This window comes from Grammomys surdaster, unplaced genomic scaffold, assembly GCF_004785775.1.
Source record: "Grammomys surdaster isolate TR1022 unplaced genomic scaffold, NIH_TR_1.0 125896, whole genome shotgun sequence".
NCBI classification, from domain to species: domain Eukaryota; kingdom Metazoa; phylum Chordata; class Mammalia; order Rodentia; family Muridae; genus Grammomys; species Grammomys surdaster.
In genome coordinates, this window is record NW_021620720.1 from 1,837,505 (window position 1) to 1,851,149 (window position 13,645).

At 42.9% G+C, this 13,645-nt stretch overlaps 1 protein-coding gene across 3 annotated transcripts in view; it reads left to right on the forward strand.

Moving 5' to 3' along the window:
- Positions 1-9,933, forward strand: part of Megf11 (multiple EGF like domains 11) — a 325,074-nt gene extending 315,141 nt beyond the window's left edge. Inside the window, exons 23-25 of one of the 3 annotated variants that reach the window (XM_028752345.1) lie at positions 642-698; positions 6,444-6,650; positions 7,275-9,933. In XM_028752345.1, the coding sequence (XP_028608178.1) occupies positions 642-698; positions 6,444-6,650; positions 7,275-7,441 (431 nt within the window). In that variant the 3' untranslated portion in view covers positions 7,442-9,933. Of the gene's footprint in view, positions 1-641; positions 699-909; positions 1,538-6,443; positions 6,668-7,274 lie in introns of those variants that run through there. The other 2 variants (XM_028752347.1, XM_028752346.1) reach the window with 2 other exon arrangements.
- Positions 9,934-13,645: the final 3,712 nt, after the last annotated feature.

Below are 13,645 nucleotides of genomic sequence, written 5' to 3' on the forward strand. Positions count from 1 at the left end.
CCAGATCCAGGAAAGGCAGGATCAGAGCTAACGGGTGAGAAACTTTGTTTCCAAACCAAGAGAAAGAATCAGACCTCTCGGTCAGTGGTGGCACACGCCTTTAATCCCAGCACTTGGGAGGCAGAGGCAGGCGGATTTCTGAGTTCAAGAGTTCGAGGGTAGCCTGGTCTACAGAGTGAGTTCCAGGACAGCCAGGGCTACACAGAGAAACCCTGTCTCGAAAAACCAAACCAAAACCAAAAAAAAAACAACAAAAAAACAAAAAACAAAAAACAAAACAAAAAGAATCAGAACTCTCTGCATCTTTTCCTCCAGCTAAGCACTGGTCTGGCTTCATTTCTTAACCCTGTGCCCCCAGAGCTTGGCACAGGCTTCACCTACAGAAATCATGGACGGCATCCTGCAAGGAGCAGGTTAAGAGGAAAGCCAAAGAAAAGAGGGCACTGGAGCCCATCTTAATGTAATGAGCCTTTTAAGAATCCCTCTGTGTTCAGAATTATCTAGAATAGATTGAATCTGGAATAGTCTGCTAGGAGCAAACAACTATTTTCTTGGTAAAAGAGGAAGACTGCATGGGGAGGAAGAGACACCGGTGGTCTAGGGAGCCTCACCTGGTATTCTTTCCTTCTGTTTTTATGCAGGCACTTGCGGGATGGACAGACGTCAGAACACATACATTATGGACAAAGGCTTCAAAGGTAGAGTATCTAATCCTGATGTCCTGTTACACAGGGCTTAGCAAGGGATTACAGATCTGAGATGGCAAGGAATTCTACCTGGGAGAAACTGCAAACCTTGAGCCCCTTAAAAAAATAAAAAAGCTAAAAAGATCACAGGACCCAGAGTCACTGGGCGGCTCTGCCCAGGAGGAACAATCCTAATGGTAATGAATTCATCTTTCCATTGCAGTTGCACCTGCTTAGCAAACACTTGTGGGTTTGTTACAGATGCCAACTAAATGTCTTCAGAAATGTAGAAATGTAATGATGTTGGATCGTCATGATCCAACAAATTAGTATGAGTTAAATTGATTATAAATCTGAAATAAAGTCAATCTACCTGCCCCAGAGGCCTTCTGTCACTGTACTGACAAGGAACACCACCCTGCACCTGCCACCTTTCTGGGGCACAAGTAATGCAAATGATAACCAGTGTTAATACTGTATGGCCCTCACCCTCAAGAGATCTCTGCACCTAAGAGCAGGGAAGCCAAGACTGAAGTTTGCGCCACAGGAACGGCATACAAGGTGGACCATCCCTCTAGGAAGTCTACAGGGGAAGCCAAAACCAAAGATCAGGTCCAGTCCTGGATTAGGTCCTAGGTTTAAATGCTAGGACATGTGAGCTAGGCAGGGAGCTTTGGAACCCTGTCACTTATTAACCCTGTACTTCCTAAGGTTGTTTCTTCATCTGCAAGGTTGGGATAATTATGCCTGTTGACTCATGCCTGTCTTTTTATCTAACAAGGTTATTTTGGGTGTCCAATAAAGTTGGATGGGAAGTGCTTTTGTATATTATAAAAGTGGAACCAATGTGATGTCTCTGGGAAATGTCTCAAAATCTCAGTCAAATTGAAAGAACAGTAATAAAATTCAACAAAGATCCCAACTGATACTCTAAATCCAGCTCTACACCAGAATCTTCTAGCAAGTGTGTTCAAACTCAGATCTTTACACCCACAGCAGATTCTTTTGCAGTAGATGGAGCAGCTCTGCACTCCACAATTGCAGCATGGAGTACCTGAGGATATCTTTATGCAATCTATTACCCAACTATCATTTGTCTAAACTCTCCCAGGTTTCTGTTCTCATCTTTCAGACCTAGCATGGCCATCTCCTAACCAAGGAGAGCAACTTGTGTACAACTCTTGGGGAAATGGCTATCAGAAGTGGGATGAGCAAGACCCAGGTGGCATTGTGTTCTACAAGCAAGAGAACATCAAGGCTGAGTGACCATCAGCTTGGTTTAGGATATGCAAACCCCTGGAGACCTGTCTGAGGAGGGAGCCCATTCCCAAACTCCATGCCAGCCCACAGGCAGTAATCCCCTGGGAGCTTTATTATGGAAAGTTTCTGAGGGTTCTGCCTTAAATCGCCGGAATGGAGGCAACACCATTTTGGTATGTGAGGTGGCCAACAGAAGAGCAATTGTACCACTTGGTCACTGTGACCCAAAGCCTCAGTTTCTTTCTCAGTGTGGAATGGGGACTAGACAGCTCTTCCAGGGCCTTTGAGGCTTTGTGAAGAAGTATGACTCAGTGGAGAATAGCTCAGACAGGCCCTGAGATTAGCATACAAGCACACCTCCCCTGTACACCCTGTCATCCTGTGCATGGTGTTTCGGGAAACCACTTTTAAACTCTAAACCATAAATGTAAAACAAAGCCAATGAAAGCCAGTCTCTGCCTTCATCATTGCATTCCTGTCTTATGGGATCATCTGAGTGCATGGGAGGCTCTAACAGGCAAGCAGCCAGATTCGTCACTGCCTCTAATCAGCTTTTAAATTAGAGAGAACTGTGTAGGCAAATGTACCATCAAGTGTTGGGAGCCAACATGACACAGTAAGAGTTCAAAGAGAGGCAAGTGAAATATTAGTGTAGAACTTTACAGAAAAGCTTATAAAACACATGGAACAATCCTGCCTGGTGGCTGAATCCCCAAACATCTGGATCAGCTACTTCACATCACCACTTTAAACTATTTCCTAAAGCAAAAAAGGCAAGGCCAAACCCAGCAGGACTAATTAAAGTCTGGATGCTTTCCAAACTGTGGGAGGAGGGGGAGAAGGACTCAGAGAATGAGAAGATTTGGGTTCCAGTTCAATTGTGTGGTGCTCACTAGACACAGCAGTATCTGTGGGGCGTGGCTTCTTCCTCTTTAAAAGGCACAGTTACAATAGCACCACCTCTAAGGCCCCTTACAACTCTGACATTTTAAAAGACCTAATTCAGGTAGCATCCACTTTTTTCTCTGTAACTGGGAACTCTGTCACCCTGGGAGGTTGAAGGAGACTGCTGACACAGCTAAGCACCTCCCTTTCCTCTTCAGCAATGACTGTACAATAAACTGTCTCGTGTCCAATTCCTTGTCTGTCATGCTTTCAAAGTGTGACAGAAAAAAATCCACTTCTCTCCACCTTCTGTCTGGGAATCCCAGCGATGTACTGCCACCCCCAGCCTGTGCTCCCTTGGGGACCCCAGAGCTGTACTGTCACCCCAGCCTGTGCTCCCTTGCCACCTCAGCTCCATGCCTCTCCAATTAATTTTGGGTTCTCAGACATTTAGAAGCCACTGAAAATCCCTTTTGTGGCTGGCCAGTATTCTCTGGACTTCAGATCCTCTGACCCATCCCTTCCCATATCCCCTCTCTCATTGAAGTGAAGAATGGGAACTTAACCCCAAGAACAGAAGCAGCAGGCCTCCTATTGATAGCAGTAGCTCAGAGGTGAGCAACAGATACTTAATGCCTGGGATTCCACATACGATTGCCTAAATTGGGGCTTATCTTGATAGGTGCAGAACACTCCATAGAGCAACTTTGGGAAGTCATTTCCTCCCTAGTCCTGTGCTTCCTCAAAAAAAAATAAGGGTGCTCATTTCAGAAACCCATTCAGACTGTGATAATATGAATGGCTACATATGGTCCAGAGGAGGAAACAAGGAGAGTAAATTCAGGGGCACTTGGGGGACTGCAGGCTTCCCCTTTCTTTGCACAGTGCCCTACAGGAAGGCAGTGGAGTGGGCGTGGCGAGAGGGGATGAGGAAGTACTCTAGCTCAGCTGGTTATTTTTCCCCACACCCTGCCCTCATAGCAGGCAGGTGGATGACTCAACAAGAGAAAAGCTTGGCTTCCTGAAGCTGAGTTTTCCAGCTTGCCTCGCCCCATCTCCTCCAGTTCTCAGGAAAGATGGGATAATTCAGCACCCTTCACAACCACCACTCTCCACGGATTTTTCCATCCTGTCTTGACCTGCAAACCTTGAGAAGACCCTTGGTCCTGAGCCTAGTACTCTTCCCCAGCTCCAACTTAGCCCAGGAAAACGAGTACACAGAAATGGACAAAAGCTAACATTCAAAAGTTATTTAAATACTGAGGGCATCCCACTGTTTCGCTTTCCAGTGAAAACACAGCTGAGTGCGGCTCTAAGGTTTTCCCACTACTCTAAGTCATTAAGCTTGAAGCTTAGCCTTTCCTCTCAGCAGGCCTTGGTATTGCTAAGAAGGATAAACTGAAGCAGCTGTAAAGAGCTTACACTAGGGGTAACTAGATCTCCTAAGGGGGAAATATCTTGACTGTCAGATAAGATAGTGGTTGAGTCCTAAGCACTAAGCATTAGACTAATAAACGGAGCTTTGGTTGCCTCATTTCTAAACAGTAATAGCAGTCCCGTCTTACCCAACCCCCCAGGCCCCAAAGGTACTAAGTTTCTTTCTGTTTGGTTTGAGACAAGGTCTCACTATAAATAAAGCCCTGGCTATCCCGGCTGTGATCCCAGCTGGTCTTAAACTAAGATATTTGCTAGCTTTTGCCTCCTAAATGATGCCTCCCAAATCACACCCAGCACCTGTTTCAAATAATCTAACTGGAATGAAGGTTGTTCATTCCAGTGCTACACAAAATAAGCTATCCCTCAATTCCACAAGGTACGCAGTCAAGCCCTGAGCCTCTCTCACTGCCTGATGCGTTCTAGATCAACCATACTGGGACTGACTGGGAGGTTCTCAGGCTTACATCACCCCCCTGTACTAAGGAAGAACTGAGAGACAAACTAAGATAGATGGCTTGAGGCAAGTCACAATGCAGGACCCAGACCACCTTTTTCTATGTGGGTAGGCTTCTACCAGCAGAAGTAGAACCTATTTACCTACCTTTCAGTCCAAGCTAGAACTGGCTGAGACTGCTTGTTATCTAGCAAGAATGATTTTACCTGAGTCAGGTGCTACAAAGGTCAGTCTTATACCAACCAGACTGAAGCCAACCTCTCTTCCAACTTGTTAGCTAAACTGGGATGACAAGGGCTTTGCTACTGAGAGACAGTGAAGTTTACTTCCCCACTCTTAAGTTTCAGTTTCTTCATTAGCATAGAGGTGGGAGGAAGGGGAAAAGTTACTGCTCTGTGTCACAGCCTTCTGAACCCGAAGGAAACAGTTGAATGTACTTCTACACAAAACCAAGGAGCTGCTGCCTGCTAGAACAAGAGCTACCTACTTTCAGAATAAATGCTCCTCACTGGATCTGCAGTAGAACAGACACTCAGGGCGGCACACATCACAGCTACTTCAACCAATTACACAGCCAGTTCCCTTTGAGCCACATGACTTTCACTATGACATTTTCAGTAAAATCACAAGCTGGGACAGGGAGCTTAGGTAACAACAGCCTGGAGTGTAAACTTCGGTGGTTGTCTAGAAGATTCCCTAAGAATTTCACAGACATTTAGAGGTGAGAGGCCTCTTAGGTCACACTTGACTGTCAAGCGCCAGCCATTCAGGCTTATTTCCAGACACCTTGCCTGTCAGTGCCCCACAGCTAAGGGTCACAACTGTCAGATTAATTTATTGTTTTACCCAGGCAAGTCCTAGAATGCATAGACAGATCATCACCCTCAAAAGGGAAGGAAAGTAGTAATTGCTTCTCTGTGACTCCAAGTCACTAAGGGACCTTCTTCCCCCAGTAGAGCTTCTGTCACTTCATCTCATGATGACATCACTTGGCACCCTTGAGCAACTGAGCTCTAGTGACAGAGACAAGCACGACCCACACATTCCCAAGGACTGGGTGAGAGGAGCCTGGACCGCACATCCAGCGGGATAAAGCCACATTTCAAAGGCCAACCTGAGACTGGAGCTTTTTATAGCGGTTACACGTCAGTTAGCTCATTCTAAGCATGGGCTCCTGGAAGGCAGGAATGCTGCTGTTTGCTTAAGGCTGCTAAACTCTTGACATCCACACTAGAAGACATATATGCTGCTGCTTCTGAATCAAAGCTTCTAGTCATGAGAACTCGGAAGAATGATATCACAGAAAATATGGGGCAAAGAAGTCCCCGAGCATAGATCTAAGTCTTGGCTCTGCAGTGCTATCGACTAGCTTATTACCCTAGCCAAGTTACTGCATCTGTCTGGGCTTCCACCCCATAAGAGGCCAGAGAGCATTTGTATAAACTAAGTGGTACATGTAAAAATACACTGTGAACATATTGGGCTACTATTTAATAACAATAACCAACCATTTTCTTGTCCTCCAAAAGCATGTTTTTATGAGAAACGAATGCCTGAAAAAGCATACCTTAAGACATTTAATAAGATTTAATGTTTTAGTATGATGGTCTTTTCTAGCCCCAGGATCCTGAAAGCACACAAAGTTTGACTGATGTCTGCTTCTGGTATTTAAATGAACCCTATGTCCTTGTTTGTCCTAAGAAATCTCTCTTGCCTTGCAGATTACATGAAAGAATCTGTGTGCAGTTCTAGTACTTGCTCCTTGAACAGCAGTGAAAACCCTTACGCCACAATTAAGGACCCACCCATCCTCACCTGCAAGCTTCCAGAAAGCAGCTATGTAGAAATGAAGTCACCTGTGCACATGGCGGCTCCGTACACAGATGTGCCATCCTTGTCGACATCTAATAAAAATATATATGAAGTTGGTAGGTGTCTCACATAACTTAGCAAAATCAGGGCAACAGTGCAGCATCTCAAGTGAAAAAAAGCTCACCTCCATTCACTCTATCTCCATAACATACCCTTCTGTTTGGTTGCATTTGAAGGAACCTGAGGAGAAACTCTGTCCCAGGACTGCCCTTCCCTCTAAGGCAGGAAACCAAAATCTTGTGCCACCCTGCTTACAAATCACAACTGATAAGCAGTAGAAACAGTGAGGGTGGAGAACCAGTATACACAACACTTCCACTACTGTTAATACAAATCCAAAGTTGAAAATGAAAACAATCAGAACAGCCATTTACAAGTTGCTAAATCGGTTTCTTACACCTCTCCCAGTCTCAATTACGATCCTAGATGCATTCCTAAGACCCACAGCTCTAGGATGTCTTGACTCTTTTGTTGTTGAGCCGAGACTGGGATTCTGACAGTACACTCTTAGGTTTTTCCATCTCTTGACCAAGCCTCCATCCAAATCCTCCTGCATTTGTCAGATGTATACATATACCCACAGTTCTTCTCCCAAACAAGTTGAATAGAACTTTCTTCCCTCCCACCAAGGCAGCAAATCTAATCTATTCTCTGAACTCACTTTTCACTATATTCCTTAGAGCCCACAGTCAGTGTGGTCCAAGAAGGCCGAGGTCATAACTCCAGCTATATCCAGAGTCCATACGACCTACCTAGGAACAGCCATATTCCTGGTCACTATGACCTCCTCCCAGTAAGACAGAGCCCTGCCCATGGGCTCTCCCAGGACACGCAGTCAGAGGGATAAGCTTCTCTCTTAGTGTGCTTTGCTCACTATTTTCTGACTCTGAAAGAAGACAATCCGCGACTTGAAACATCAGTGCAGATTGCCTTGAGCTGTGTGTTATTAGTTCCTTCACCTGGACTGAAAGAAGCACTTCCAAACGGGACTGGGGTAACTGTTCGAGAAAGTCTGTTCACAAGGGCAAATCCTATCAACCTTCAGCTCTAAATTACCTGGATATGATTTTTAGAACATTTAGAAGATATCACTATTCATCAACATCAGCTAAAAGATACGTATTTAATATTCTGAAACAATGCTTAAGGAGCATATAGCTTAGGTTCTGCAGAAAAGAGAATTGGGGAAGGGTGGGGGCACTTTAAAGTGCCTGAAATGTATATGTGCCATTGATTGTTGCTATCCTCAACATTTGTTTAGGTATCTAAGGGAATTGGTATGTGGACATGAACTGTTCTAATATTAATCACGAAGTCTGTGTTCATATAGGTATGGCCCATCAAATTATAACAGCCACAATCAGAGTTTAAAATATAGCCCAATTCTTTAATAAAGACAGGTTCGCTTTCTTTTGCCCTATTAGTGATAGCAGGCAAACAGAAAGGGGGAAAATGTTAATTGTTTCAAAAGAGGAGCAGTTGCATTCACTCTAGAATGATTTCTATGCCAGCCTTCCCAAATTTTGCCAAGTCAAAGTTCAAGAATAATAAACGCCAGTCCTAGCCTGGCTGCATTGCATTGGTTCAGCCAACACCAGAGTCACTCTGTGTGCAGCAGAGAACTAAGATGCTGTTTTAAGAACGTGGTCACAGGGCTGGGACTGCAGCTCAGTGGGAGAGGCCAACTGAGCAAGGACCCGGGGTAGATCAACAGCATCGGAAAAAGGCGCAGGCCTCTTCTAAGAATGAAGTTTCCCCAACAACAACTAATCGGGTCACTCAAGTTACTTAGTCAGAGTTCCTTGCTTTGTTTATGAGCAGTTCTTCACAGACAGTGCTTGATGTAGTGTGGAACCTAAAGTTGTAGAAGAAATTACACAAATTCGGGCATGGCAAGCTTGTGTTGCTTAGCATACATTATGAAATGAAATAAATGTAAAACAAAAACAAAAAAAAAGCCCACTGCCTGAGATGGGCAAATATGTATTGCATTAGTTGGTGCTTTCAATCTCCTGTTCAGAGAAAGAAGTCCATAACTTCCACTGCACAGGTAACAGCAGGAAAAACGAGGCTTAGGTAATCCTATAGGACCTCTTCACAAGAACTAAGAACAGAAAGGGCAAACTGGAAGTTAAAGGTCACCTTTGCGCCATTCCACGTTCTTTAGAGGAGTAAGAGTCTAGAGCCAGTAAAAATTACCTAAAAAGGGTTTACAGAGGAGGGACTAGAAGACTGTAAAGCTAGATACTGCTACGGGAAGTGGGGACTACAGGAAGTGGGGATGATAACCTTAGTTTGAGTAATAGTCAACAAAAAGAAAGAAAATAAACATATGAGCAAATCTCTTTGCTCGTTTCGCTCGAGGCGTAAGCCAGTCTTAGCATTAGAGGAACACATACATGAATGCTGCATGCGTGCATGGAAGCGAGGGGTCAGCAATAGCGAACTTTCCCAAAAGCCTTATTAAAATAGAAACATTAGAAATATTGGTAGGCCTAAGTTAATATTTCTCCGACATATGTATAAAGACATATAGTTAAGAGACTCACCTCAGTATTTCAGGGCCACAAGTGCTCTATTATCTTTGTGAAGCAAGGGTGAAGAAGCATGGCAAAGTCCAACCAGCAAGGAGAAATGGTGTCTCAATCCCAGGCTTTATCTTCTTCCCTTATCCTGCATGTACAATGACTGCTACCTGGCAAACTGCAATCATGCAAATTCCAAGTCTCACTTCTTTCTTGCCAACTACACTCTGCACAAAGTGTCCAGCAAGAGGTGGGATGGCTAGAGCATCAAGTCAAGGGAGGCTGGCAGCACTCTTGTTGAGTCACGTGCCCTCTTCGGGCTCCTTTATTACCACACATGAAAGAAGAGAGACACAGGGGGAGCAGTGCTCTGACAACGCTCCAAGTGTAGCACGCTACCACGGTTCAGGTAACATAGTTCAGTCAGGCAATACAGAGGAGAAGGGATTAACTATGGTGACAGAAGCAGCCTTCACATAGCTAAGAGTTAGCACTAGGACATTTCGATCATGCAGAGCAACTGTTAGGAACTTCTGTCTAACAATCACAGACAGGTTTGCGGTCAGCCTCAACATGTGCGCTGTGCATTCTATAGTTGATTTGGAAAGATCTGTTCAATTATTTTTCAAAATGAAAATTTCAATCCAGTAAATTAGTATGTATACAAGTCAGACGAAAACACAGTTACTGTACAATAGTGTGAGAGACTATGAAATGGCAATACTTTTTTAAACCACAGATTTGTAATATATTTGTTCACCGTGCAGAGGATGTACCTTATACAAAATAAAATGGTTTCTCAAACTAATGTTACAAGAATGCCTACTGTTGTGTTGCACACTGAAAAATCTATACATTTTATGTTTAAGACGGTACTAACCTACATTTGGCATGGTTACTTTAAACAGCTGGAAGAATGAAAATTACCACAATAGATGTTTGAAAAATGAAGTAAAATGTTATTTTTGAAGTAACAAATGGGATTTCCTTAACTCATGTTAAGTATTTTAAAATCCCATTCACACCAGTATTAGGTTTCTGTTTTTCCAAGGATGTGTACTCAACTGTAACTACTACAGCTTATGTTACCCTCCAGTGGCACAAAGAGCGAGTGTAAAAACTACCCAATTTATATAAACCCAAATGAATAGCTTTTAACTAATAGACTTTAGCATATTCGTCCACTTTAGGACATTTTAAACCAAATCTTCAGATAGCTGGGCTTAAAATATAAAGAGGAGTGGGAACTATAGGGTAGTCATGACTCACAACTATAAACTCAGCACTTGGGAGGCTGAAGCAGAAGGACTGCCAAGAGTTCCAGGCCAGCCAGGGCTACAATCTGAGACCCTGTCTCAAAACAAACAAACAAACAAACAAACAAACAAACAAACAGTGAAGGCCAGGCATGGTGCCATATACTCCTGAAATCTCATTATTCAGGAGACTAAGGCAGGAGAGTTTCAAGTTGAAGCAGCTTGGACTACTTGAGTACAAGAGTACTACTTGAGTTCAAGAGTAGCCTAGGCTAGGAGATTTTATTTCAAAAAACATAAAAGCCAGCAAGATTATTTTTTAAGAAAGTACACACAAAGCTCAGTGACAGAGCATTTGCCTAGCATGAAGCCCTGGGTTCAGTTCCCAGCATCACAAAAACTGAGAAGAAAATACAGACACCAAAAAATCATATACTGGGTTGGCAAGATGATGACCTGAGTTCAATGCCCAGGACCCATAAGGTATAAGGTACAAGTTGTCCTCTACTTTATACACACACACACACACACACACACACACACACACTCCAAACAAATAAATATAAATTAAAAAGTAACTTCTGAAATTAATTAAGTTTAATTTGCTCTCACACACACTCCAAACAAATAAATATAAATTAAAAAGTAACTTCTGAAATGAATTAAGTTTAATTTGCTCTTCAGACTTTCAAAGGTGTATATATATTATCCTCACACTAAGTCAACTCAAAATATTCCAACTTGTCAGTTCACAAGGCTTATGTGATTGTCAAATTAAATGGCTAGAAATGTTAGCTCTGCAGCAGAACACTTACTTAAAATGTGTGAGACTCCCAAGTTCAGACACCAATACCATCACCATCACCTTGTCCACCACACAACACACATACATATACACATAAAGTTATTTCAATTTAGTATAATGTTTAACCAAGAATGATATGTTTTTGCTACTCAGAAGTTAAGTGTCATTCAGAAGGGACAATTAACAGGTAATTCTCTAGGGCTGGAGGTTGACACATTTAGTGAACAAAGGGTAGTTATACTCTGTGAGTCTCTGAATATCACTAGTACCATAAATAATAGCCAAGAACCAATAGCTGGGGCTGGAGAGATGGCTCAGCGGTTAAGAGCACTGACTGCTCTTCCAGAGGTCCTGAGTTCAAATCCCAGCAACCACATGGTGGCTCACATGGTAATGAGATTGGATGCCCTATTCTGGTGTGTCCGAAGACAGCTACAGTGTACTCATATGCATAAAATAAATAAATAAATCTTTAAAAAAAAAAAAAGAACCAATGGCTGCAGGTGGTCCCCTTAGCAACCACACATCCTATTAGTCATCCATCTACTGAGAAGAAGACACAGGAGTTCATCTGATCAATGCAACAAGGGGAGATGGAAAACCTCCCTGAGAAAGATGGATTAATGGATGGCTACACAGGAGTTCGTTATGTTATTTGTGCTTTGTAAAGTTTTATGTCTAGATTTATAGAATTATATAACTATAATTCTGTTATTTTAATATAGAATAGTTAATTGTCAGAATATAAATAAACATGAACAAAATACATTTCCTCCCTGGGAATCTTACAATATGATTACAAAAGGGCAGAGATAAAGGGAGGCCGTAGGGCACTGATTATGCAGTTTCTTCCTTGACTTTACACAGCTGAACAGTGGTCCACACCAACCCCACACAGGTTGAAGCTCTGCTATTGACTTCAGTTGCCAGATTCCCTCCTCATTCTAGCACCAGCCACCTCAACAACTGTCTTCCTATCAAACTGTCTACTCTATATCCCTGGGTAAGAGGAAGTATGGGAACCAGAGATCTTACATAGTACTGTTATTTATGTGTCTACTTTAATGTTTTAAAAAAAGAAATAAAAATAGTTAACTAGCTGGGCAATGGTGGCGCACGCCTTTAATCCCAGCACTTGGGAGGCACAGGCAGGAGGATTTCTGAGTTCGAGGCCAGCCTGGTCTACAGAGTGAGTTCCAGGACAGCCAGGACTACACAGAGAAACCCTGTCTCGGAAAAAAACTAAAAGAAAAAAAAATAAAAATAGTTAACTAAGGACCCTACCTACTTCCTCCAGAGCTGGTTTCACATAAAAGTCAGCCTATAAAACAGTTTCTGGGGTTAGCATGATGACTCAGTGATAAAGAGCTTGCTGCATGGCAGATAAAACGTGATGGAAGGAGAGAACCAACTCCCTCAGGTTGTTCTCTGACCTCCAACCATGTACTGTGCCATGCCCCATCCCACACCCAATAAATAAAAGTAATACTTTTTTTCAAATGAAATAGTGTTGCTTCTTAAATTGTCCCATGTCAGGCAGGTGTAAGCGTAAGTGTAGGTGAGTGTGTTGACTTCATGCCTGTATCTGTGTTTCTGTAACATGTTTGGACCCGAATGATGAAAGGATTTGGCATAGAGGCTAGAACAGTGGGCAGCAATTCCTTAAAGAGATGAAAAGGAAGCACACTATTTCCTCAGAGGATCTGTGAAAACGCCTGAGTGAGTAGAGCTTGTCAGTAAGGGAACAGGTGGGAAAAGCAGGGTCTCTCTCCTCAGTGAGATGAGGTAAGAGGGTCTGAGAGTCTATGGTGTGAGGAAAGGGTAGGTTCTGCAAACTCAAAAATACAAACGAACGTCGCTGGCAGTACTAGTACTAGCTAGTATTGACAAAGAGTAGTTAACAGCCAATATGCTCACACCTGTTAACTACCAAGCCTGTGCCTAATAAATGCTAAGAAAAGGAAATCAAATGAATATAATGATTAGATCATATCAATAGCCCTGAAATGTCATTTAATCATATGCATACACATAATAATATTAATCCACACATTGGAGAGCATTTTGTTTGTTTTACTGAGGGGCGGGGTACACGGAGTCTTGAACTCCCAATCCTCCTTGCTTCTCCCTCCCAAGTGCTATGTGCCATCATACCTAGCTTAGTCACTAGGACCAGAGAGCTAGCTCTGAAGGGCCTATGAAAGAGATTTATTATTAAAGAGTATGTAAGATGATTTTACAAGTTCTCTTCCAGAATGCAAGCCAAGTACAGTGGCCCATAACTGCAATCCCAAAACTGCAGAGGTAAAGACAGGAGTATCACGAGTTCAAGACCAGCCTCAGCTACATGAGATCTTACCTTATAAAACAAAACAAGACCCAGATATTTTTAAACAGGAAAAAAACATAAGACAAAGGGTTCTCAATTTATAATTGACGCAGCAGCTGATCAAATGTTTCTCCCT